Source organism: Heterodontus francisci, chromosome 17 (assembly GCF_036365525.1).
Source record: "Heterodontus francisci isolate sHetFra1 chromosome 17, sHetFra1.hap1, whole genome shotgun sequence".
Taxonomy (NCBI): Eukaryota; Metazoa; Chordata; class Chondrichthyes; order Heterodontiformes; family Heterodontidae; genus Heterodontus; species Heterodontus francisci.
The window spans coordinates 7,357,486-7,379,528 of record NC_090387.1 but is presented as its reverse complement, the minus strand read 5'-3'; the positions used below and the strand labels follow the sequence as shown (position 1 = coordinate 7,379,528).

Below are 22,043 nucleotides of genomic sequence, written 5' to 3'. Positions count from 1 at the left end.
AGATCAGGGGAGTGGGACTAACTGGATTGCTCTGTTAAATAGGCAGCACTGTAAAAATTCTTGGGTGTGTACCCAATGACTGAATCCGCCAACCACTCCCTGGACGTTTTCTGCCCTCTTATGAAGTGAGCTTAGATGATGAGAGTTGACAGGGAAGGGAGGATACCCAGGACCCTGTGGGCAGCACAGGCCGGGGCTGATACTCTGGAGCCTGTGGTCTCTATGGTCTGGAGATTACCCTAGGATAACTTACCACAGCAGCAATCTCGCCTTTCCTGTTGTGGTTCATGCCTGCCAACACAATGGAGGCAATGAAGAAGACGACAGCACTGACCACGGTGTTGATCAAATCCTGAGAAACAAGCCGACAAAATAGAGTAAATGGAATAAACCTGGATACGAAAATCCCATTTCAACAACAACTTGCATTTATTTAGCACCTTTAATGCAATTAAATGTCCCAAGACTCTTCAAAAGAATATAATCGTACAAAACATTCAACACTGAGCCACATACAGAGATAGTAAGACAGGCGACCAAAAGCTTTTTTTTTTTTTAAAAAAGAGTTAGGTTTTAAGGAGCACCTCAAAGCACGAGAGAGAAGTTGAGAGGCGGAGAGGTTTTGGGAGGGAATTCGAGAGCTTAGGGCCCAGGCAGCTGTAGGCACCAATGATGGAGTGATGGAAATCGGGGATGTGCAAGAGGCCAGAATTGGAGGAGCGCAGATATCTCAAAGAGTTGTGGGACTGGATGTGGTTACAGCAATAGGGAGAGGGTGAGACCATGGAGGGATTTCAAAACAAAGACGATAATTTTAAAACCGAGCTTTCACCAGATCAGGAGCCAATGTAGATTAGAAAGTACAAGGGGTGATGCAGAACAAGACTTGGTGTGAGTTAGGCTACAGACAACAGAGTTCTGGATGAGTTTAAATTTGTGACCATTTCCCCCTCCTACACTCCAGTTTCATTATTGTGTTTTTTTTATTCGTTCCTGGGATGTGGGCATCGCTGGCCAGGCCAGCATTTGTTGTCCATTCCAAATTGCCCTTGAACTGAGTGGCTTGCTCGGCCATTTCAGAGGGCATTGAAGAGTCAACCACATTGCTGTGGGTCTGGAGTCACATACGCCAGACGAGGTAAGGACAGATTTCCTCCCCTAAAGGACAATAGTGAACCAGATGGGTTTATAAAACAAATCGACAATGGTTTAACAGTCACCATTAGACTAGCTTTTAATTCCAGATTTATTAACTGAATTCAAATTTCAGATTCAAACCCATGTCTCCACAGCACTAGCCTGGGCCTCTGCATTGCTGGTCCAGTGACATTACCACTATGCCAACACCTTCCCAGTTTAATCAAGAGTCACAACCCGAGCCATGACAGCACTGCCACCTCTGGTTCTGAGGGTTGTGGGAGTTTGAGTGCCATTCCTGAGAGCTAAGCACAAAAATTTAGACTGACACACTCAGTGCAGTATCGAGGGAGCGCTGCGCTGTTGGAGACTCAGAACCGAGGGAGCGCCGCGCTGTCGGAGGTTCAGTATCGAGGGAGCGCCGCGCTGTCGGAGACTCAGAACCGAGGGAGCGCCGCGCTGTCGGAGACTCAGTACCGAGGGAGCGCCGCGCTGTCGGAGGCTCAGTACCGAGGGAGCGCCGCGCTGTCGGAGACTCAGTACCGAGGGAGCGCCGCGCTGTCGAAAGGTCTGTACCAAGTGAGTGCTGCACTGTCGGAGGGTCAGTACTGAGGGAGTGCTGCACAGTGGGAGAGTCAGTACTGAGGGAGTGCTGCACAGTCGGAGGGTCAGTACTGCGGGAGTGCTGCACAGTCGGAGGGTCAGTACTGAGAAAGTGCTGCACTGTCGGAGGGTCAGTACTGAAGGAGCGCTGCACTGTCGGTGGGTCAGTACTGAGGGAGTGCTGCACTGTCAGACGTCAGTTACTGAGGGAGCACCGCACTGTCGGAGGGTCAGTACTGAGGGAGTGCTGCACTGTCGGAGGGTCAGTACTGAGGGAGTGCTGCACTGTCTGAGCGTCAGTACTGAGGGAGTGCTGCACTGTCTGAGCGTCAGTACTGAGGGAGTGCTGCACTGTCTGAGCGTCAGTACTGAGGGAGTGCTGCACTGTCTGAGCGTCAGTACTGAGGGAGTGCTGCACTGTCTGAGCGTCAGTACTGAAGGAGCGCCGCACTGTCGGAGGGACAATACTGAGGGAGCGTTGCACTGACAGAGCGTCAGTACTGAGGGAGTGCTGCACTATCGGTGGGTCAGTACTGAGGGAGTGCTGCATTGTCAGAGGGTCAGTACTGAAGGAGCGCCGCACTGTCGGAGGGACAATACTGAGGGAGCGCTGCACTGACAGAGGGACAATACTGAGGGAGTGCTGCACTGTCGGAGGAGCAGTACTGAGGGAGTGCTGCACTGTCGGAGGGTCAGTACTGAGGGAGTGCTGCACTGTCGGAGGGTCAGTACTGAGGGAGCGCTGCACTGACAGAGGGACAATACTGAGGGAGTGCTGCACTGTCGGAGGAGCAGTACTGAGGGAGTGCTGCACTGTCGGAGGGTCAGTACTGAGGGAGCGCTGCACTGACAGAGGGACAGTACTGAGGGAGTGCTGCACTGTCGGAGGAGCAGTACTGGGGGAGCGCTGCACTGTCGGAGGAGCAGTACTGAGGGAGCGCTGCACTGTCGGAGGAGCAGTATTGAGGGAGTGCTGCACTGTCGGAGGAGCAGTACTGAGGGAGTGCTGCACTGTCGGAGGAGCAGTACTGAGGGAGTGCTGCACTGTCGGAGGAGCAGTACTGAGGGAGCGCTGCACTGTCGGAGGAGCAGTACTGAGGGAGCGCTGCACTGTCGGAGGAGCAGTATTGAGGGAGTGCTGCACTGTCGGAGGAGCAGTACTGAGGGAGTGCTGCACTGACAGAGGGACAATACTGAGGGAGCGCTGCACTGTCGGAGGAGCAGTACTGAGGGAGTGCTGCACTGACAGAGGGACAATACTGAGGGAGCGCTGCACTGTTGGAGGAGCAGTACTGAGGGAGTGCTGCACTGTCGGAGGAGCAGTACTGAGGGAGTGCTGCACTATCGGTTGGTCAGTACTGAGGGAGCGCTGCACTGTTGGAGGAGCAGTATTGAGGGAGCGCTGCACTGTTGGAGGAGCAGTACTGAGGGAGTGCTGCACTGTCGGAGGAGCAGTACTGAGGGAGTGCTGCACTGTCGGAGGAGCAGTACTGAGGGAGTGCTGCACTGTCGGAGGAGCAGTACTGAGGGAGCGCTGCACTGTCGGAGGAGCAGTACTGAGGGAGCGCTGCACTGTCGGAGGAGCAGTACTGAGGGAGTGCTGCACTGTCGGAGGAGCAGTACTGAGGGAGCGCTGCACTGTCGGAGGAGCAGTACTGAGGGAGCGCTGCACTGTCGGAGGAGCAGTACTGAGGGAGCGCTGCACTGTCGGAGGAGCAGTACTGAGGGAGCGCTGCACTGTTGGAGGAGCAGTACTGAGGGAGTGCTGCACTGTCGGAGGAGCAGTACTGAGGGAGTGCTGCACTGACAGAGGGACAATACTGAGGGAGCGCTGCACTGTTGGAGGAGCAGTACTGAGGGAGTGCTGCACTGTCGAAGGAGCAGTACTGAGGGAGTGCTGCACTATCGGTTGGTCAGTACTGAGGGAGCGCTGCACTGTCGGAGGAGCAGTATTGAGGGAGTGCTGCACTGTCGGAGGAGCAGTATTGAGGGAGTGCTGCACTGTCGGAGGAGCAGTACTGAGGGAGTGCTGCACTGTCGGAGGAGCAGTACTGAGGGAGTGCTGCACTGTCGGAGGAGCAGTACTGAGGGAGTGCTGCACTATCGGTTGGTCAGTACTGAGGGAGTGCTGCACTGACAGAGGGACAATACTGAGGGAGCGCTGCACTGTCGGAGGAGCAGTACTGAGGGAGTGCTGCACTATCGGTTGGTCAGTACTGAGGGAGTGCTGCACTGACAGAGGGACAATACTGAGGGAGTGCTGCACTGTTGGAGGAGCAGTACTGAGGGAGTGCTGCACTGTCGGAGGAGCAGTACTGAGGGAGTGCTGCACTATCGGTTGGTCAGTACTGAGGGAGCGCTGCACTGTCAGAGACAGTCGTCATCTTTCAGATGAGGCATAAAGACGTGGTTCACAATCTCAGGTCATCCCAAGCCAATGAAGTACCTCTGATGTGCAGTCACTGTTGTAATGTAGGAAACACAGAAGGCCAATGTGTGCACAGCAAGTTCCCACAAACAGCAATGAAATAATGACTAGATATTCTTCTTAAGTGATATTGGCTGAGGGATAAATATTGTCCAGGGCACCAGGGAGAACTCCCCTGCTCTTCTTTAAATAGTGGCTATACTATTTACGTCCACCTGAGAGGGGAGAGGAGGCCTCAGTTAATATCTAATGTGAACGATGGCACCTCCAACACAGCAGCACTCCGAGTACTGCCCATCCGACAATGCAACATTTATTCATCCAAAGGATGTGACTACAGTTTTGAACACCATGAATACTCAAGAGTCTCTTGGTTGAGTGAAAAATCAGCCTCCAAAAGTAGAAGACGGGGGAATTGTTTCGTCTTTTCACATGAGAAGGACCTGGGATAGAAGCCAATGGGAAATCATCATCATTCTTTCAAGTTGACTGCGTTCCTGTGCCAGGACACTGGGATCATTTGCTGCTGTAATGGGGAGACAATGGGGGTTGGAATGCTAGAAGGACAATATTCAATGGGCTGAAAGGCCTCCATTATCGGATTCTGATGCTGAAGAAAAGTGTTCCTACAATCTAAAATAAGACACAGAATCCTGGAGGCACATGTTCAGCAGATGCAGTGAGTTCAAAGTGTGCAGCACAACTCATCTGGAATGTGCTTCTAAATAAAACATAAACCACACGGATATTAAACCTTCCAAATGGAATTGTTGACATTTTTGTGGTTCAGCTTTAATACGTGTGCGCAGGAACATGTCCTTAAACTTAGCCCAACAACAATGTGCAAAAGAACCAGCTTTTACCTCAGCTCGAGGAACGACAGATATCAGAGTGACCACCTCCACACTGGGTTGTCCAATTGCTTAATTTCCTCTAGTTTTTTTCCTCGTCACCAGCTGTCCCTCCGCAGCCCCCTCCTCAACCTGCCGAGTGTGGCCTACAGGCAACCAATGTCCAACTCAAGTGGTCACTATCTACATCTCAACTTAGAGAGTGGGTGCTGGTAAGATCCTCAACCATAGAAGACACAACAGTCAAACTCAACACACACAGACACAGACACACACACACAAACAAATACCCTTTTACCCACCCTGTTCCCGTGTCCCGTCAACTGCATTTCCATTATTCACCGATCCTTCTCATCTTGAATGTTGACGCAGTCTCTGAGTCAATCACAAATTCCAGCACCTCACAATGCTTTGTGTGAAGCTTCTCCTGCCCTCTGTTCTAAATCTCTTCCATTTCATCTTGCATCTATGGTCCCTCATTCTTAACCCAACTACTTGAAACAGACTGCATTTATCTGCCCTGTCACATTCTCTCATGATTTTAAACACTTCCAGCACATCAGCTCATATAGGAACAGGAGTAGGCTATTCAGCCCATCAAACCTGTTTCTCTCATTATTGGATTATGGCTGATCTACACATCAACTTCATATAGTCATCTCTGCTCCATATCCCTTGATAGCCTTACCCAACAAAACTCTGGCATCTCAGTCTTGAAATTTTCAATTGACCCCAGCTCCTTCCAAACCCGTGACCTCTACCACCTAAAAGGGCAAGGGCAGCAGATGCATGGGAACATCACCACCTGCAAGTTCCCGTCCAAGTCACACACCATCCTGACTTGGAACTATATCACCGTTCCTTCACTGTCACTGGGTCAAAATCCTGGAATTCCCTTCCTAACAGCACTGTGGGTATACCTGCACCATATGGACTGCAGTGGTTCAAGAAGGCAGCTCACCACCACCTTCTCAAGGGCAATTAGGGATGGGCAATAAATGCTGGTCTGGCCAGCGACGCCCACATCCCATGAATGAATATAAAAAAGCATCCACAGCCTTTTTGGGGAAGAGAGTTTCAGATTTCCACTCCCCTTTGTGTAAAGGATTTCACTCCTAGCTTTGTTCTAACAAAAGAAGACCCAACATTTCTGAGTCTTTCTTTATATCTGTATTTTCTCATTTCTGGCAGTATCCCAGTAAATCAATGGCCCAATGTACAAACCCAACTATGTCCTTATCATGATATTCAGCTGTTTCTTATATAAGCTCACCCACTATCCCCGACAAAGCATTCCAGATGTCGAGCAACCTTCGTAGAAAGAAATAGTTCCTGGCATCTTTCAAACTTTCCCTTCCTACGTTGGCGTATCAGAGGACTGCACACTTCCTATGTCTCGCTAGGTATCTGCTACCTTGCTTTTCTCCAGTAACTTGGCATTTTCACTGTTTCTATTCAGGTGGATTCCCTTACTTGTGATATGGAACAGTTCAACTAAAACAGGGACATCGCTATGCATAATCTGCCAGATGTTTGACAGGACAGCACCCTGGTGTGACATATTGTCCTTTGCTCTTTGTAATCTATCTTTATTTAGTACATTGAATTACATTGAATTCACAGATAAGAAATAGGCCATTCGGCCCAAGAGGTCCATGGTGTTTATGCTCCACATGAGCCTCCTCCCATCTTACTTCATCTCACCCTTTCAGCATCACCTTCTATTCCTTTCTCGGCATCCTGTCTCAACTACCCCCTGTGATAGTGATTCCACATTCTCATCACTCCTTGCGTAAAGGAATTTCTCCTAAATTCCTTATTGGATTGGGTTTGCTGACAATACAACCACTAGGTGGCGCAGTACTGGGACAAAAGCAAACGCAGCCTCTTCCACTGAAACGTTACTATCTGCGATGTCTCAGGCAGCTGCCAGTAATAAAGATGACGCTGCTCAATTTGACACAGAAACAAATGAAACCCAAACTCCCTCACCCCTCAATGGCTGCGATCGCCGCCTCCATCCTCCCCCAACAGTACCCTGCTCCCTCCTGCAATCGCCGCCTCATATGCCACACGAACTTGCCCGTCTGTTCACTATTCCCTCCCACTGCTCCTCGCTTTCCCCCACCCCCGCTTCTCCGGGCAGCGAGGTGGGATGCAAGCGGCAAGCAGTTGGGAGCAGCAGGGAACGGTGGAATGGAACGGCGAGCAGACGGATGTGGGAGGGAGCGGCGATCACAGGAGAGAGTGGGGTACTGCTGGGGATGGAGGCGGTGATGAGGAAACGCTCGGACATCATTACGTCTGACGTCATTACGTGGTAATTTGAATTTCATGTTAAGTTTGAAAGTGACACATTTCAATCACAAACAAGAATCTTAAACTTAAACAAAGTCAATTACGAAGGTGTGAGGGGAGATCTGGCTAAGGTTAATTGGGTAAATAGACTGGAAAGTATGGCGGTAAATGAACAGTGGGAAACATTTAAAGAAACAATTCAAAGGGTTCAACAAAAGTACATTCCGTTCAAAAACATAAACTCGTCCAGAAAGACCCATCCTTGACTCACTCAGGAAGTTAAGGAGAGTTTTTGACTAAAAGAAGAGGCTTACAATGTTGCAAAAAATAGTAACAAGTCTGAGGATTGAGAGTGTTTTAGAAACCAGCAAAGGGCCACCAAAAAGTTGATAAGGGAAAAAATAAAACGAGAATAAACTAGCCAGCAATATAAAAACAGATTGTAAGAGCTTTTATAAGTACATAAAAAGGAACAGAGTAGCTAAAGTAGACATTGGTCCCTTAGGGGCAAAGACAGGAGAAATCATCATGGGGAATGAGGAAATGGCAGAGGCATTGAACAAATATTTTGTGCCTGTCTTCACAGTAGAAGACACAAGTTCCATATCAGAAATAGGCAGTAACCTCGGGGCTAAAAAGAGTGAGGAAATTAAGGATGTTGATATCAGTCGAGAAAAAGTATTGGAGAAACTTGAGGGACTAAAATGTGACAAGTCCCCAGGACCAGATGGCCTACATCCTAGGGTTCTAAAAGAGATAGCTATAGTGGATGCGCTGGCTATATTTTCCAGAATTCCTTAGATTCAGATTGGAAGTTGGCAAATGTTACGCCGCTTTTCAAGAAAGGAGGTAGAGAGAAAACAGGGAACTATAGGCCAGTTAGCCTAACATCAGTCATTGGGAAGATGCTGGAAATTAAAGAAGTCTTAACATTGCACTTGGAAAAACATAGTATGATTAGAACAAGTCAGCATGGTTTTACTGAAGGGAGATCCTGTTTGACAAATTTATTAGAGTTTTTTGAGGATGTAACTAGTAGGGTAGATAAAGGGGAACCAGATGATGTAGTATACCTGGAATTTCCAAAGGCATTCGATCAGGTGCCACATAAAAGATTAATAGGCAAGATAAGGGTTCATGGTGTTGGGGGTAATATATTAGCATAGATAAAGGACTGGTTAACAATCAGGAAGCAGAGACTGGGCATAAATGGGGCATTTTCAAGTTGGCAGGCAGTGAATAGTGGGGTGCCGCAAAGATCAGTGCTGGGGCCTCAGCGATTTACATTCAATATTAATGACTTGGATGAAGAGATGGAGAGTAATGTATCTGAGTTTGCTGATGATACAAAGCTCAGTGGAAAGGTAAACTGCAGGGAGGATGCAGAGAGACTTCAAAGAGATGTAGACAGGTTAAGTGAGTGGGAAACAAGATGACAAATGGAGTATAATGTAGGGAAGTGTGAAGTTGTTCACTTTGGTTGTAAAAATAGAAAAGCAGAATTTTTTTAAAAAGATGTGAAACTGGTAAGTGTTGATGTTCAGAGAGACTTGTGGGTACTCGTACAGGGAACACACAAAGTTAACATGCAGGTGCAGCAGGTTATTAGGAAGACAAATGACATGTTGGCCATTATTGCAAGGGGATTGGAGTACAAGAATAAAGAAGTCTTACTAAAATTGTACAGGGCTTTGGTGAGACCACACCTGGAATACTGTGTGCAATTTTGGTCTCCACATTTAAGAAAGGATATAGTTGTACTGGAGGCAGTGCAGCGAAGATTTACTAAATTGGTCCCTGAAATGAGGGGGTTGTCCGATGATGAGAAGCTGAGTAAATTGGGCCAATATTCTCTGGAGTTTAGAAGAATGAGAGGCGATCTAATTGAGACATACAAGATTCTGAAAGGGCTGGATAGGGTAGAAGCTGAGAGATTGTTCCCACTGGTCAGGGAATCTAGAACACGGGGACACAGTCTCAGGATAAGGGGTCAATCATTCAGACTGAGATGAGGAGAAATTACTTCACTCAAAGGGTTGTGAATCTTTGGAATTCTCTATCCCAGAGGGTTGTGGATTCTCCATCATTGAATAAGGCTGGTTTAGTTAGATTTTTGGTCTTACAGGGAATGAAGGGATATGAGGAGCGGGCAGGAAAGTGGAATTGAAGCCCAAGGTCAGCCATGATCATATTGAATGGCGGAGCAGGCTCGATGGGTCATATGATCTACTTCTGCTCCTATTTCTTGTGTTCTTGTAACCTCGGCACACACATGCGTGGATTCATACTGGCAAGCTGGCAAATGTTCGGAGCACTGATGACGTCAGCGATCACTCTGCGCATGCTCTGCATTGTTAGGAGTCACTTTGTTGAATTTATTAGCAACTATCGTATATTTATGGCCTTTGGTTTTGGACTCCCATCACCACCGCTCCCCCCCTCCCTCACCACCCCCCCCACCCCCACAAGCCTGCGCCGACAAATGCAAACATCTACGTGACCTCATTAAACCTCTTTATAATTTTAAAGGCCTCTATCTGAATGCCTGCTTTGTTCTGCAAATAGTCCATGAATTGAATCAGATGGAATCTATACGACCTTAATATGTTGAAATAATGTAATTGTAAAGCTATCAGCATTGAATGAAGGGTTTTTCCATTATCTTCTGCTTGGGCATCAGTCTATGGATAAAGATTTGAGAAAATCTTTTGTTCTGGAAAGCTGTGTTCAAATGCATATTAAGTTATCTATCCAACAATGTACTAATCAATTAGAGTGTTCAGCTCCATTCACAACTCCTCAGATATTGAAGCAGTCGGTGCCCACAAGCAGCAAGACCTGGACCACATTCAGGCTTGTCCTGATAATGGCAAATAACATTCACGTCACACAAAAGGGACTATTAGCTAAAGCTGAAGCTCATGGAATTGAAGACGGAAACTGGCTGAGCAGCAGGAGACAAAGAGTAGGGATAATGGGCAGCTACACTAATTGGCAGTGTTACTCCTGGTGTCCTGCAAGGATCTGTGTTGGGGCCTCAACTATTCACCTGATTTATTGATGACTTAAATGATGGGATAAAAAGTCACACATCCAAATTTGCCAATGATAGGCAGCATTGTGAGCATTATAGATGGAAGCACAATCTTTCAAGATTTCTTGGTAATTTTAAGTGAATGGGCAAAACTGTAGCAAATGGATTTCAATATAGACAAATGTGAGATCATCCAGTTTGGACCTAAAAAGGAAAGAACGGGGTATTTTCTCAATGATGAAAAGCTAGAAACAGTGGACGTCCAAAGAGACTTTGGGGGTCCAGGTACACAGATCATTAAAATGTCATGAACAGGTACAGAAAATAATCAAAAAGGTTAAAGGAATGTTGGCCTTTATATCCAGAGGAATAGAATACAAGGGGGTGGAAGTCATACTTCAGCTACACAAAGCCCTGCTTAAAGCTGTTGGGGAGGATTTAAACTAGAATGGCAGGGGGATGGGAACCTGAGCGGGGAGACTGAGGAGGAGGAAACAAGGATAGAAACGAAAGACAGGAAACAAAAAGACAAAAGTGGAAGGGATAGAAATCAGGGGCAAGAAACAAATAGGGCCATAGTGCATAATAATGCTAAGATGACTAACAATCTTAAAAAGACAAGCCTAAAGGCATTGTGTCTCAATGCGTGGAGTATTCACAATAGGTAGGCGGATTAACTGCGCAAATAGACATAAATGGATATGATATAGTTGCGATTACAGAGACATGGCTGCAGGGTGACTAAGGATGGGAACTGAACATCCAGGGGTATTCAATATTTAGGAAGGACAGGCAAAAAAGGAAAGAAGGTGGAGTAGCATTGTTAGTAAAAAGGGAATCAATACAATAGTGAGGAAGGATATTAGCTCAGAGAATCCTGATATGGAATCTGTATGGGTGGAGCTAAGAAACACCAAGGGGCAGAAAACGTTGGTGGGGGTTGTAAATAGACCCCCAGACAGCAGAGGATGGCATTAAACAGGAAATTAGAGATGCATGCAGTAAGGGTACAACTGTAATTATGGGTGACTTTAACATACATATAAATTGGGCAAAACAAATTAGCAATAATACTGTAGAGGAGGAATTCCTGGAGTGCATACATGATGGTTTTTTGGACCAATACGTTGAGGAACCAACTAGAGAACAGGTCACCCTAGACTTTCTTTTGGGCCTCCTTATCTCGAGAGACAATGGATACGCGCCTGGAGGTGGTCAGTGGTTTGTGAAGCAGCGCCTGGAGTGGCTATAAAGGCCAATTCTGGAGTAACAGGCTCTTCCACAGGTGCTGCAGAGAAATTTGTTTGTTGGGGCTGTTGCACAGTTGGCTCTCCCCTTGCGCCTCTGTCTTTTTTCCTGCCAACTACTAAGTCTCTTCGACTCGCCACAATTTAGCCCTGTCTTTATGGCTGCCCGCCAGCTCTGGCGAATGCTGGCAACTGACTCCCACGACTTGTGATCAATGTCACACGATTTCATGTCGCGTTTGCAGACGTCTTTATAACGGAGACATGGACGGCCGGTGGGTCTGATACCAGTGGCGAGCTCGCTGTACAATGTGTCTTTGGGGATCCTGCCATCTTCCATGCGGCTCACATGGCCAAGCCATCTCAAGCGCCGCTGACTCAGTAGTGTGTATAAGCTGGGGATGTTGGCCGCTTCAAGGACTTCTGTGTTGGAGATATAGTCCTGCCACCTGATGCCAAGTATTCTCCGAAGGCAGCGAAGATGGAATGAATTGAGACGTCGCTCTTGGCTGGCATACGTTGTCCAGGCCTCGCTGCCGTAGAGCAAGGTGCTGAGGACACAGGCCTGATACACTCGGACTTTTGTGTTCCGTGTCAGTGCGCCATTTTCCCACACTCTCTTGGCCAGTCTGAACATAGCAGTGGAAGCCTTACCCATGCGCTTGTTGATTTCTGCATCTAGAGACAGGTTACTGGTGATAGTTGAGCCTAGGTAGGTGAACTCTTGAACCACTTCCAGAGCGTGGTCGCCAATATTGATGGATGGAGCATTTCTGACATCCTGCCCCATGATGTTCGTTTTCTTGAGGCTGATGGTTAGGCCAAATTCATTGCAGGCAGACGCAAACCTGTCGATGAGACTCTGCAGGCATTCTTCAGTGTGAGATGTTAAAGCAGCATCGTCAGCAAAGAGGAGTTCTCTGATGAGGACTTTCCGTACTTTGGACTTCGCTCTTAGACGGGCAAGGTTGAACAACCTGCCCCCTGATCTTGTGTGGAGGAAAATTCCTTCTTCAGAGGATTTGAACGCATGTGAAAGCAGCAGGGAGAAGAAAATCCCAAAAAGTGTGGGTGCGAGAACACAGCCCTGTTTCACACCACTCAGGATAGGAAAGGGCTCTGATGAGGAGCCACCATGTTGAATTGTGCCTTTCATATTGTCATGGAATGAGGTGATGATACTTAGTAGCTTTGGTGGACATCCGATCTTTTCTAGTAGTCTGAAGAGACCACGTCTGCTGACGAGGTCAAAGGCTTTGGTGAGATCAATGAAAGCAATGTAGAGGGGCATCTGTTGTTCACGGCATTTCTCCTGTATCTGACGAAGGGAGAACAGCATGTTCTCCACTGGGTTTAATGTAACCCTAGACTGGGTTTAATGTAATAAGAAAGGATTAATTAACAATCTTGTTGTGCTGGTTCCCTTGGGGAAGAGCAACTATAACATGATAGAATTCTTCATTAAGATGGAGAGTGAGAGAGTTGATTCCGAGACTAGGGTCCTGAATCTAAATAAAGGAAACTATGATGGTATGAGGCGCGAGTTAGCTATGATAGATTGGGGAACGTTACTTAAAGGGCTGGCAGTGGATAGGCAGTGGCTAGCATTTAAAGAGCGCATGGATGAATTACAACAATTGTTAATTCCTGTCTGGCGTAAAAATAAAACAGGAAGGGTGGCTCAACCATGGCTTACAAAAGAAATTAGGGATAGTTTTAGATCCAAGGAGGAGAAATATAAAATGGCCAGAACAAGCAGCAAACCTGAGGATTGGGAGCAGTTGAGAATTCAGCAAAGGAGGGCAAAGGGATCGATTAAGAAGGGGAAAATAGAGTACGGGAGTAAGCTTGCAGAGAACATAAAAACTGACTGTAAAAGCTTCTATAGATATGTGAAGAGAAAATGATTAGTGAAGACAAATGTGGGTCCCTTACAGTCAGAAACGGGGGAATTTATAATGGGGAACAAAGAAATGGCAGACCAATTAAATACATACTTTGGTTCTGTCTTCACAAAGGAGGACACAAAATACCTCCCAGAAATGTTGGGGAACATAGGGTCTAGTGAGAAGGAGGAACTTATGAAATCAGTATTAGTAGGGAAATGGTGTTAGGGAAATTGATGGGATTGAAGGCCGATCAATCACCAGGGCCTGATAATTTACATCCCAGAGTACTTAAAGAAGTGGCCCTAGAAATAGTAGATGCATTGCTGGTCATTTTTCAAAACTCTATAGACTCTGGAACCGTTCCAATGGATCAGAGGGTAGCTAATGTAACCCCACTATTTAAAAAAGGAGGCAGAGAGAAAACAGGGAATTATAGACTGGTTAGCCTGACATCAGTAGTGGGGAAAATGCTAGAGTCCATTATAAAAGATGTAATAGCAGAGCACGTGGAAAACAATGACAGGATCGGACAAAGTCAACATGGATTTACAAAAGGAAAATCATGCTTGACAAATCTACTGGAATTTTTTGAGGATGTAACTAGTAGAATAGATAAGGGAGAACCAGTGGATGTGGTGTATTTGGACTTTCAGAAGGCTTTCAATAAGGTCCCACATAAGAGATTAGCGTGCAAAATTAAAGCACATGGGATTGGGTGTAAGGTACTGACATGGATAGAGAACTGGTTGGCAGACAGGAAACAAAGAGTAGGAATAAACAAGTCTTTTTCCGAGTGGCAGGCAGTGATTAGTGGGGTACCGCAGGGATCAGTGCTAGGACCCCAGCTATTCAAAATATATATTAATGATATAGATGAGGGAATTAAATGTAATATATCAAAGTTTACAGACGACACAAAGCTGGGTGGGAGTGTGAGCTGTGAGGAGGATGTAGAGAAGCTCCAGCATGATTTGTACAGGTTGAGTGAGTGGGCAAATACATGGCAGATGCAGTATAATGTGGATAAGTGTAAGGTTATCCACTTTGGAGGCAAAAACAGAAAGGCAGATAATTATCTGAACGGCGACAGATTGGGAAAGGGGGAGGTGCAGCAACACCTGGGTGTCCTTGTGCACCAGTCGCTGAAAGTAAGCATGCAGGTGCAGCAGGCAGTTAAGAAGGCAAATGGTATGTTGGCCTTCATAGCGAGAGGATTCGAGTACAGGAGCAAAGATGTCTTGCTGCAATTATACAAGACCTTGGTGAGACCACATCTGGAGTACTGTGTGCAGTTTTGGTCTCCTTATCTGAGGAAGGATGTTCTTGCTATGGAGGGAGTGCAGCGAAGGTTTACCAGACTGATTCCTGGGATGGCGGGACTGACGTATGAAGAGAGATTGGGTCGATTAGGATTGTATTCACTAGAGTTTAGAAAGATGAGAGGGAATCTCATGGAAACCTACAAAATTCTAACAGGACTGGACAGACTAGATGCAGGAAGGATGTTCCCGATGGCGGGGGAGTCCAGGACCAGGGGTCACAGTCCAATACGGGGTAAACCTTTCAGGACTGAGATGAGGAGAGATTTCTTCACCCAGAGAGTGGTGAACCTGTGGCATTCTCTACCACAGAAAGCAATTGAGGCCAAATCATTAAATATATTCAAGAAAGAGTTAGATATAGTTCTTAGGGCTAAAGGGATCAAGGGATAAGGGGAGAAAGTGGGAACAGGGTACTGAGTTTGGCTGATCAGCCATGATTGTATTAAATGGTGGTGCAGGCTCGAAGGGCTGAATGGCCTACTCCTGCTCCTATTTTCTATGTTTCGATGTTTCTAAACCTGAAGTTACTGTGAGCAGTTCTGGGCACCACACCTTAGGAAGAAGCCTTGGAGGGAGTGCAGCGTGGATTTACCAGAATGATCAAAATGATACCTGAACTCAAAGGGTTAAATTACAAAATCACAGAATTGTTATATTGCAGAGGGTGGCCAATTGGCCCATCGTGTCTGTACCAGCTCTCCTAATCAGCATTTCACCTAGTGCCACTCCCTCACCTTCTACCCTGCATTCTTCCTTTTCAGATAACAGTCTGATTCGAATGGTTCAATTGAACCTGCCTCCACCACACTCTCAGGCAGTGCATTCCAGACCTTAACTACTCGCTGTGTGAAAAATATTTTCTCATGCCACCATTGCTTCTTTTGCCAATAATTTTAAATCCGTGCCCTCTCGTTCTCGATCCTTCCACCAATGGGAACAGTTTCTCTCTATCTAATCTGTCCAGACTCTTCATGATTTTCAATACCTCTATCTAATCTCCTCTCAGCCTTCTCTTCTCCAAGGAAACAGACCCAACTTCTCCAATCTATTTTCATAACTAAAGCTCCTCATCCCTGGAATCATTCTCATGAAGGAGAGATTACACAAACTAGGGTTATATTCCCTGGAATTTGGAAGGTTAAGGAACGATTTGATCAAAGTTTTCAGGATATTAAGGAGAACTGATAGGGTAGATAGAGAGAAACTATTCCCACTGGTTTGGGAGTCTCTGACTCGGGGACATTGTGTAATATTAGAGCCAGACTTTTCCGGAGTGAAATCTTCCACAAACAGCAGTTGATGCTTGATCAATTGTCAATGTAAAGTCTGAGATTGACAGATTTTTGTTTGTCACACATATTAAGGGATATGGGGCAAAGCTGGGTATCTGGGGTTAGGTCACAGATCAACCATGATCTCACTGAATGGCAGAACAGGCTCGAGTAGCTAAATGGCTGACTCCTGTTCCTATGCTCCTCTATGTAAGATAACATTGGTGAATAAAACTAATAAAACTACATAATGATTCTTTAGTCCTCTGTAATTTTCCTTCATTCTCAGGCTGAGGATAGTGTTGTATTAAAGGGTTAAATTAGGAAGACAGGTGGCTTTTATTTGGCTTGTATTCCCTTGAGTATAGAAGGTTGAAGGATGATCTGATTGAGGTGTTTAAAATAATTAAGGGTTTCAATAGGATAGATACAGAGAAATTATTTCCTCTGGTGGGTAATCGAGTACAAGGGGAAAGAATCTGAAACTCAATGGGGTTAAATCCATGATAGAGGAAAGTGTACATGGGCTGTGGGAGTAGATTAAATGGGTGGGTAAAATCCACAAAAGGATAGAGTGTACAGAACCTGTGCGAGGAGTTTAAATGGATGGAATAGAGTCCATAATGCGGGAGACTGTAGATGTGCTGTGGAAGGAGATTAAATAGGTCGGACAGTCCATGACCTTGGTAACATCAGCCAACTCCATCCCTGCCTCAGCTCATCTGCTGCTGAAACCCTCATCCATATCACTGTTACCTTTAGACTTGACTATTCAAGGCTGTCCTGGCTGGCCTCCCACTTCCATAAACTTGAGCTCATCAAATGTCCTCTCCCTTTGCATCAATAATCCTGTTCACCCATCACTCCCTGTGCTTGCTGATCTACATTGGCTCCTAGTTTGGCAATGCCTTGATTTTAAAATTCCCATCATTGTTTTCAAACCCCTCCATGGCCTCGCCCTTCCCCATCTCTGTAATCTCCAGCTCCACAACCCTCTGACATATCTGTGCTCCTCAGATTCCGGCCTCTTGCGTATCCCTGATTTTAATCGCTCCGCCATTGGTGGCCATGCCTTCAGCTGCCTGGGCCCTATGCTCTGGAATTCCCTCCCTAAACCTCTCCGTCACCTTTTAAGACGTTTTTTAAACCCTAATTCTTTGGCCAAACTTTTGGTCACCTGTCCTAATATCTCCTTACGTGGATCGGTGCCAATTTCTGCTCAATAACTCTCCTGTGAAGCGTGGGACATTTTACCATGTTAAAGGTACTATATAAATAAAAGCTGTTGTTATGAAGTCTTTCCATGATTGTATGAGAAAAGATTTCACCATCAGGATCTCTCTTCCAGGTCAAGCGGCTAATATGATTATGGTTAACTTTTAAGATAATTTTTCAAAAACAATAGGGCAAAACAGGCAAAAATGTTAATGTTGATGGGAGGTACTTGAAATTGAATGAATTACAATAAACCCTGATGATGAGGCACTGGCCAGGACTTCAGATCACTTTATTTTAACAACAATGTAAACTATCAGTGTTAAAATACTGTCAAGCTGAAAATCCAAGCTCTTTAAACACACACATCATATAAATTGTTGATTTGCACAGAATTTCATTACAACAGAGCACAGTTACACAGCATTCAGTTCATCTGCTCTATGATGATGTTTACATTCAACACCAGCCTCTTCCCACCCTGCTGCATCTCACCCTATCAGCATTATCCTTCCAATCATTTCTCCCTCATGTGTTTATCTAGTTTCCTCTTAAACGTATCTATACTATTTGCCTCAATCACTCCCTGTGGTAGCGAATTCCACATTCTCACCACTCTCTGGATAAAGATGTTTCTCCTAAAATTCCCTATTGGATTTACCAGTGGCTATCAAATGCTGAAAATACTCAGCATGTCAGGCAGCATCTGTGGAAAAAGAAACAGAGTTAACGCTTCAGGCCAATCACCTTTCATCAGAACTTTGCTCGTTTTGTCAGTTCCGAAAATTTCCAGCATTTTCAGCTTTTATTCCAAATTTCCAGCATCTGCAGTATTTTGCTTTTATTTTTATGACCCCTAGTTTTGGAATCCTCCACATGTGGAAACATCATCGCTATATGTCCACTCTATTGAATCCCTTAATTATTTTAAAGACCTCTATCAGGTCACCCCTCAGCTTCTATGCCCCAGTCTGTTCAGTCTTTCCTGATAGTTATAACTTCTCAGTTCTGACCTCATCAGTGTAAATATCTTTTTGCACTTTCTCCCATGCCTCGATATCCTTTTTATAAAGTGGAGACTAGAACTGTGCACGTACTTCAAGTGTGGTCTAACCAAGGTTTCTCACAAGTTAAACATAACCTTATGACTTTTACTAACATGCTCTTAAAAATAATGTAGGTCATTGTGTACAAGCATAGCTATTGTCCATTTTGTGCCTTTCAAAGTATTAACTAATATCTGATCTGTCACACCAAAGAACTCCCACAAACTCAAAAGTCAATTTTTATTTTTATTTTTTATTTAGAGATACAGCACTGAAACAGGCCCTTCGGCCCACCGAGTCTGTGCCGACCAACAACCACCCATCTATACTAACCCCACAGTAATCCCATATGCCCTACCACCTACCTATACTAGGGGCAATTTATAACAACCAATTTACCTATCACCTGCAAATCTTTGGCATGTGGGAGGAAACCGGAGCACCCGGAGGAAACCCACGCAGACACAGGGAGAGCTTGCAAACTCCACACAGACAGTACCCAGAATTGAACCCGGGTCCCTGGAGCTGTGAGGCTGCGGTGCTAACCACTGCGCCACTGTGCCGCCCATTTAAAGTATTATCTTCCTGGAAACTCTGCACAGAAGTAAAATTCAAGAGTTAAAACTATTCAAATCTTCTCACTGGTGGTGAAAGCGGAGATGATCAATGACGTCAAGAGGAAGTTGGATGGCCAACTGACAGAAATAGACTTGCAGGGCTATGGGGATTGAGTGGGGGAGTTGGACTGACGAATAGCTCCTTGGACAGCCAGCACGGACTCAATGGGCTGAATGACCTCCTTCTGTGCCGTATATGAGTCTATGACCTCTATTAAGTCACGCCTCAGCCTTCTTTCCTAGAGAATAGAGGCCCAGCCCAGACAGTCCTTCCTGATAGTTATAATCTCTCAGTTCTGATATCATCCTTTTGTGTCTCCTCTTCACCCTTTTCAATATCTCTTAATTCCTTTTATAATAGAGACCAGAACAGTGCACAGTACTCCAAGTGTGGTCTAACCAAGGATCTACAGATGATTGACATAACCTTCAGCTTTTCTATTCTATTCCCCTAGAAATGAACCCCTGTGCTTGGATTGCATCTTTTTTTTAGCCTCGTTAACCTGTCCATGTATCATAATAATATGCATCAATGATGTATCACTGAATCTCTCCTCCTCTACCCCATTCAGACTCACTTTCCAAGGAGGATGTGTCCTTCTTATTCTCCCTACTAAAAGGTACCACCTCACACTGAACCACATTGAAATTCATCTGCCATTGATACGCCAGTTTTGCATTCTTGTATTTTATCACATTCCTCCTCAGTATTAACTACATGCAGCCCGCCCAATTAGGTGTCATCTGCAAATCCTGAAATTGTATTTCCGATTCCCAAAGCCACATTGTTTATGCAGATGATGGACAGCAGTGGACCCAAAACCTATCCCTGTGAAACACCTCTTCCCCAGCCAAAGATGCCTGATACATCCACCCTGGCGGAGGTCAGCACAACCCAAGAGACTGAAGCTGGGAGCTTCCTGACTTTGTTGTGAAGATCTCTGCCTTCAGTCTTGCAGAGGTTGCTGACTATTTATTTCATGTTATGTGGTCTTGACCTCATTCCCTTTATATCTGGCTTGTGATCTAATCTTGAGTTTTCTTGAGATAATATACTTGCGAGTTCTGTTTGACCACAATCTAAGATGTTCTGTTGACATGTGCAGCAGTCTGATTATTAAATGGTTATTGTTGATCAATTCTAAGGCTGGGACTAATTTAAGACACATGAGTCGTGCTGTTTGTTGAGTTTATGGTCAGTTATTCACCTTCCTTCAGCCAGCTCACAGTCGCCTTTCAATCCAACATCAAATGCTCTGCAACAGCCAATTAACAGCCATGGCAATGGGAATGTTGGCTTGGGCCATTTTATCTCTCTCTTTGACAGATGTTACAGGGTACAATTATATTGGACACAAGAGGTTAGTTTAGGCTGTATGACCCGTGCAACAAGAATGATAGCAGAACCAAGAGAAGGCTGAACAGAGACCTAATGGAGGCCTTTTAAAATGATGAAGGAGTTTAATAGGGTAGATGTAGAGAAGATGTTTTCACTTGCTGGAGAGTCCAAAACTAGAGCCTATAAATATAAAGATGGTCACGAATAAATCCAATAGGGAATTCAATAGGAGAGCATGAGGGGGGTGCAGGAGGGAGACTGTGAGAGGGGGAGGGACAGCCAAACAGAGAATGTACATGGGACGGACAGCCAGAAACCTCAAGGTCTACAAAAATGGAATGAGTGTGTACTTAAAGCTCTTCATCAGACATCAAAAGCTGAGAAAACCTACATTTTGGAAGAGACTCCATGTCGAACCAGTTAACAGCAAGCCAACAGGCAGCTGTTACAATGGGGAGCACAAAATACAAGAACTTCGGAACCAGCCTTGGTCCAAACACAAACCCAAGAATGTGGGGAGGAGACACGTAACATTTACACAGCCCACACTAACCCAGATTGCACCTTTCAGCCCATCATTTAAGGAATTCCATTCCAGCCAAAATGATAGGTTCGATATCAGCCTTGGAGTCACTGGTCTCTGACTAGACTCAGATAAAGAGAGTGCTCGAAGGATTACAACAAGATCAACACACTCGATTCTAAACGGTCCAGAACTTTGAAGTTGGGAGCGTCTCAGTTTGACTTCGAATTCTGAATCAGTCTGTCTTTGTGCCTTTCTCTCCTGTCATTGTGTCTCCTCCCACCCCACCCCCATCTCTGAGTCCCGTACTGAGGGAGTGCTACCTTTCATAGAGTCATAGAGTTTTACAGCACAGGAACAGGCCCTTCGGCCCAACGCGCATGCGCCGACCATCAAGCACCCGTCCTAACTAATCCCATTTCCCCGAACCTGGCCCGTAGCCTTGAATCTTATGGCTTTTCAAGTGTTCATCTAAATACTTCTTGAATGTCGTGAATGTTCCTGCCTCTACCACCTCTTCAGGCAGTGTGTTCCAGATTCCAACCACCCTCTGGGTGAAAAAATTCCTCCTCAACTCCCCTCTAAACCTTCTGCCCCTTACCTTAAATCTATGCCACCTAGTTATTGACCTCTCCACTAAGGGAAAAAGTTTCTTCCTATCTATCCCATCAACGCAAAGGGAAGAGAAATTAATTTAGGGTGAAATGCTCCTCTCAAATTGGGCATTCGGAGCCGAGTTACTTTGACATGACCGCTTGTCGATGTCAATGGTTCTGCTCAATAACATAAACTTAACAGGAGTGGGGACCGGGATTTGCGAATCTGCTGTCACCACGATGGACTTTCTCAAAACGATGGGCTTGAGACTTGATGTAACTTTGCGCCAAGCTGCAAGTAGGCGGGCTTGTCAGGGTAGATGCTGAGAGGCTGTTTCCCCTGGCTGGAGAGTCTAGAACCACATATCATAGTCTCAGAATAAGGGGTCAGCCAATTAGAACTGAGATGAGGAGAAATGTCTTCACTCAAACTTTTGTGAATCTTTGGAATTCTCCAGTTCGGAGTGCTGCGAAACACTCAGTCGGTAAGTATATTCAGGACGGAGGTTGACAGATTTTTGGACACCAAGAGATATGGGGATCGAGTGGGAAAGTGGAGTTGAGTTAGAAAATCTTAGTGAATGGCACAACAGGCTCGAGGGGCCATGTGGCCTACTCCTATTTCTT

General features: G+C 45.7%; 1 protein-coding gene across 1 annotated transcript in view; it reads right to left on the bottom strand.

The window, feature by feature from the left end:
• cmtm4 (CKLF-like MARVEL transmembrane domain containing 4) overlaps nucleotides 1-22,043 on the bottom strand; it is an 87,485-nt gene that overhangs the window by 4,561 nt on the left and 60,881 nt on the right. Inside the window, exon 3 of the mRNA XM_068049064.1 lies at nucleotides 254-352. Within this exon, the coding sequence (XP_067905165.1) occupies nucleotides 254-352 (99 nt within the window). The remainder of the gene's footprint in view (nucleotides 1-253; nucleotides 353-22,043) is intronic.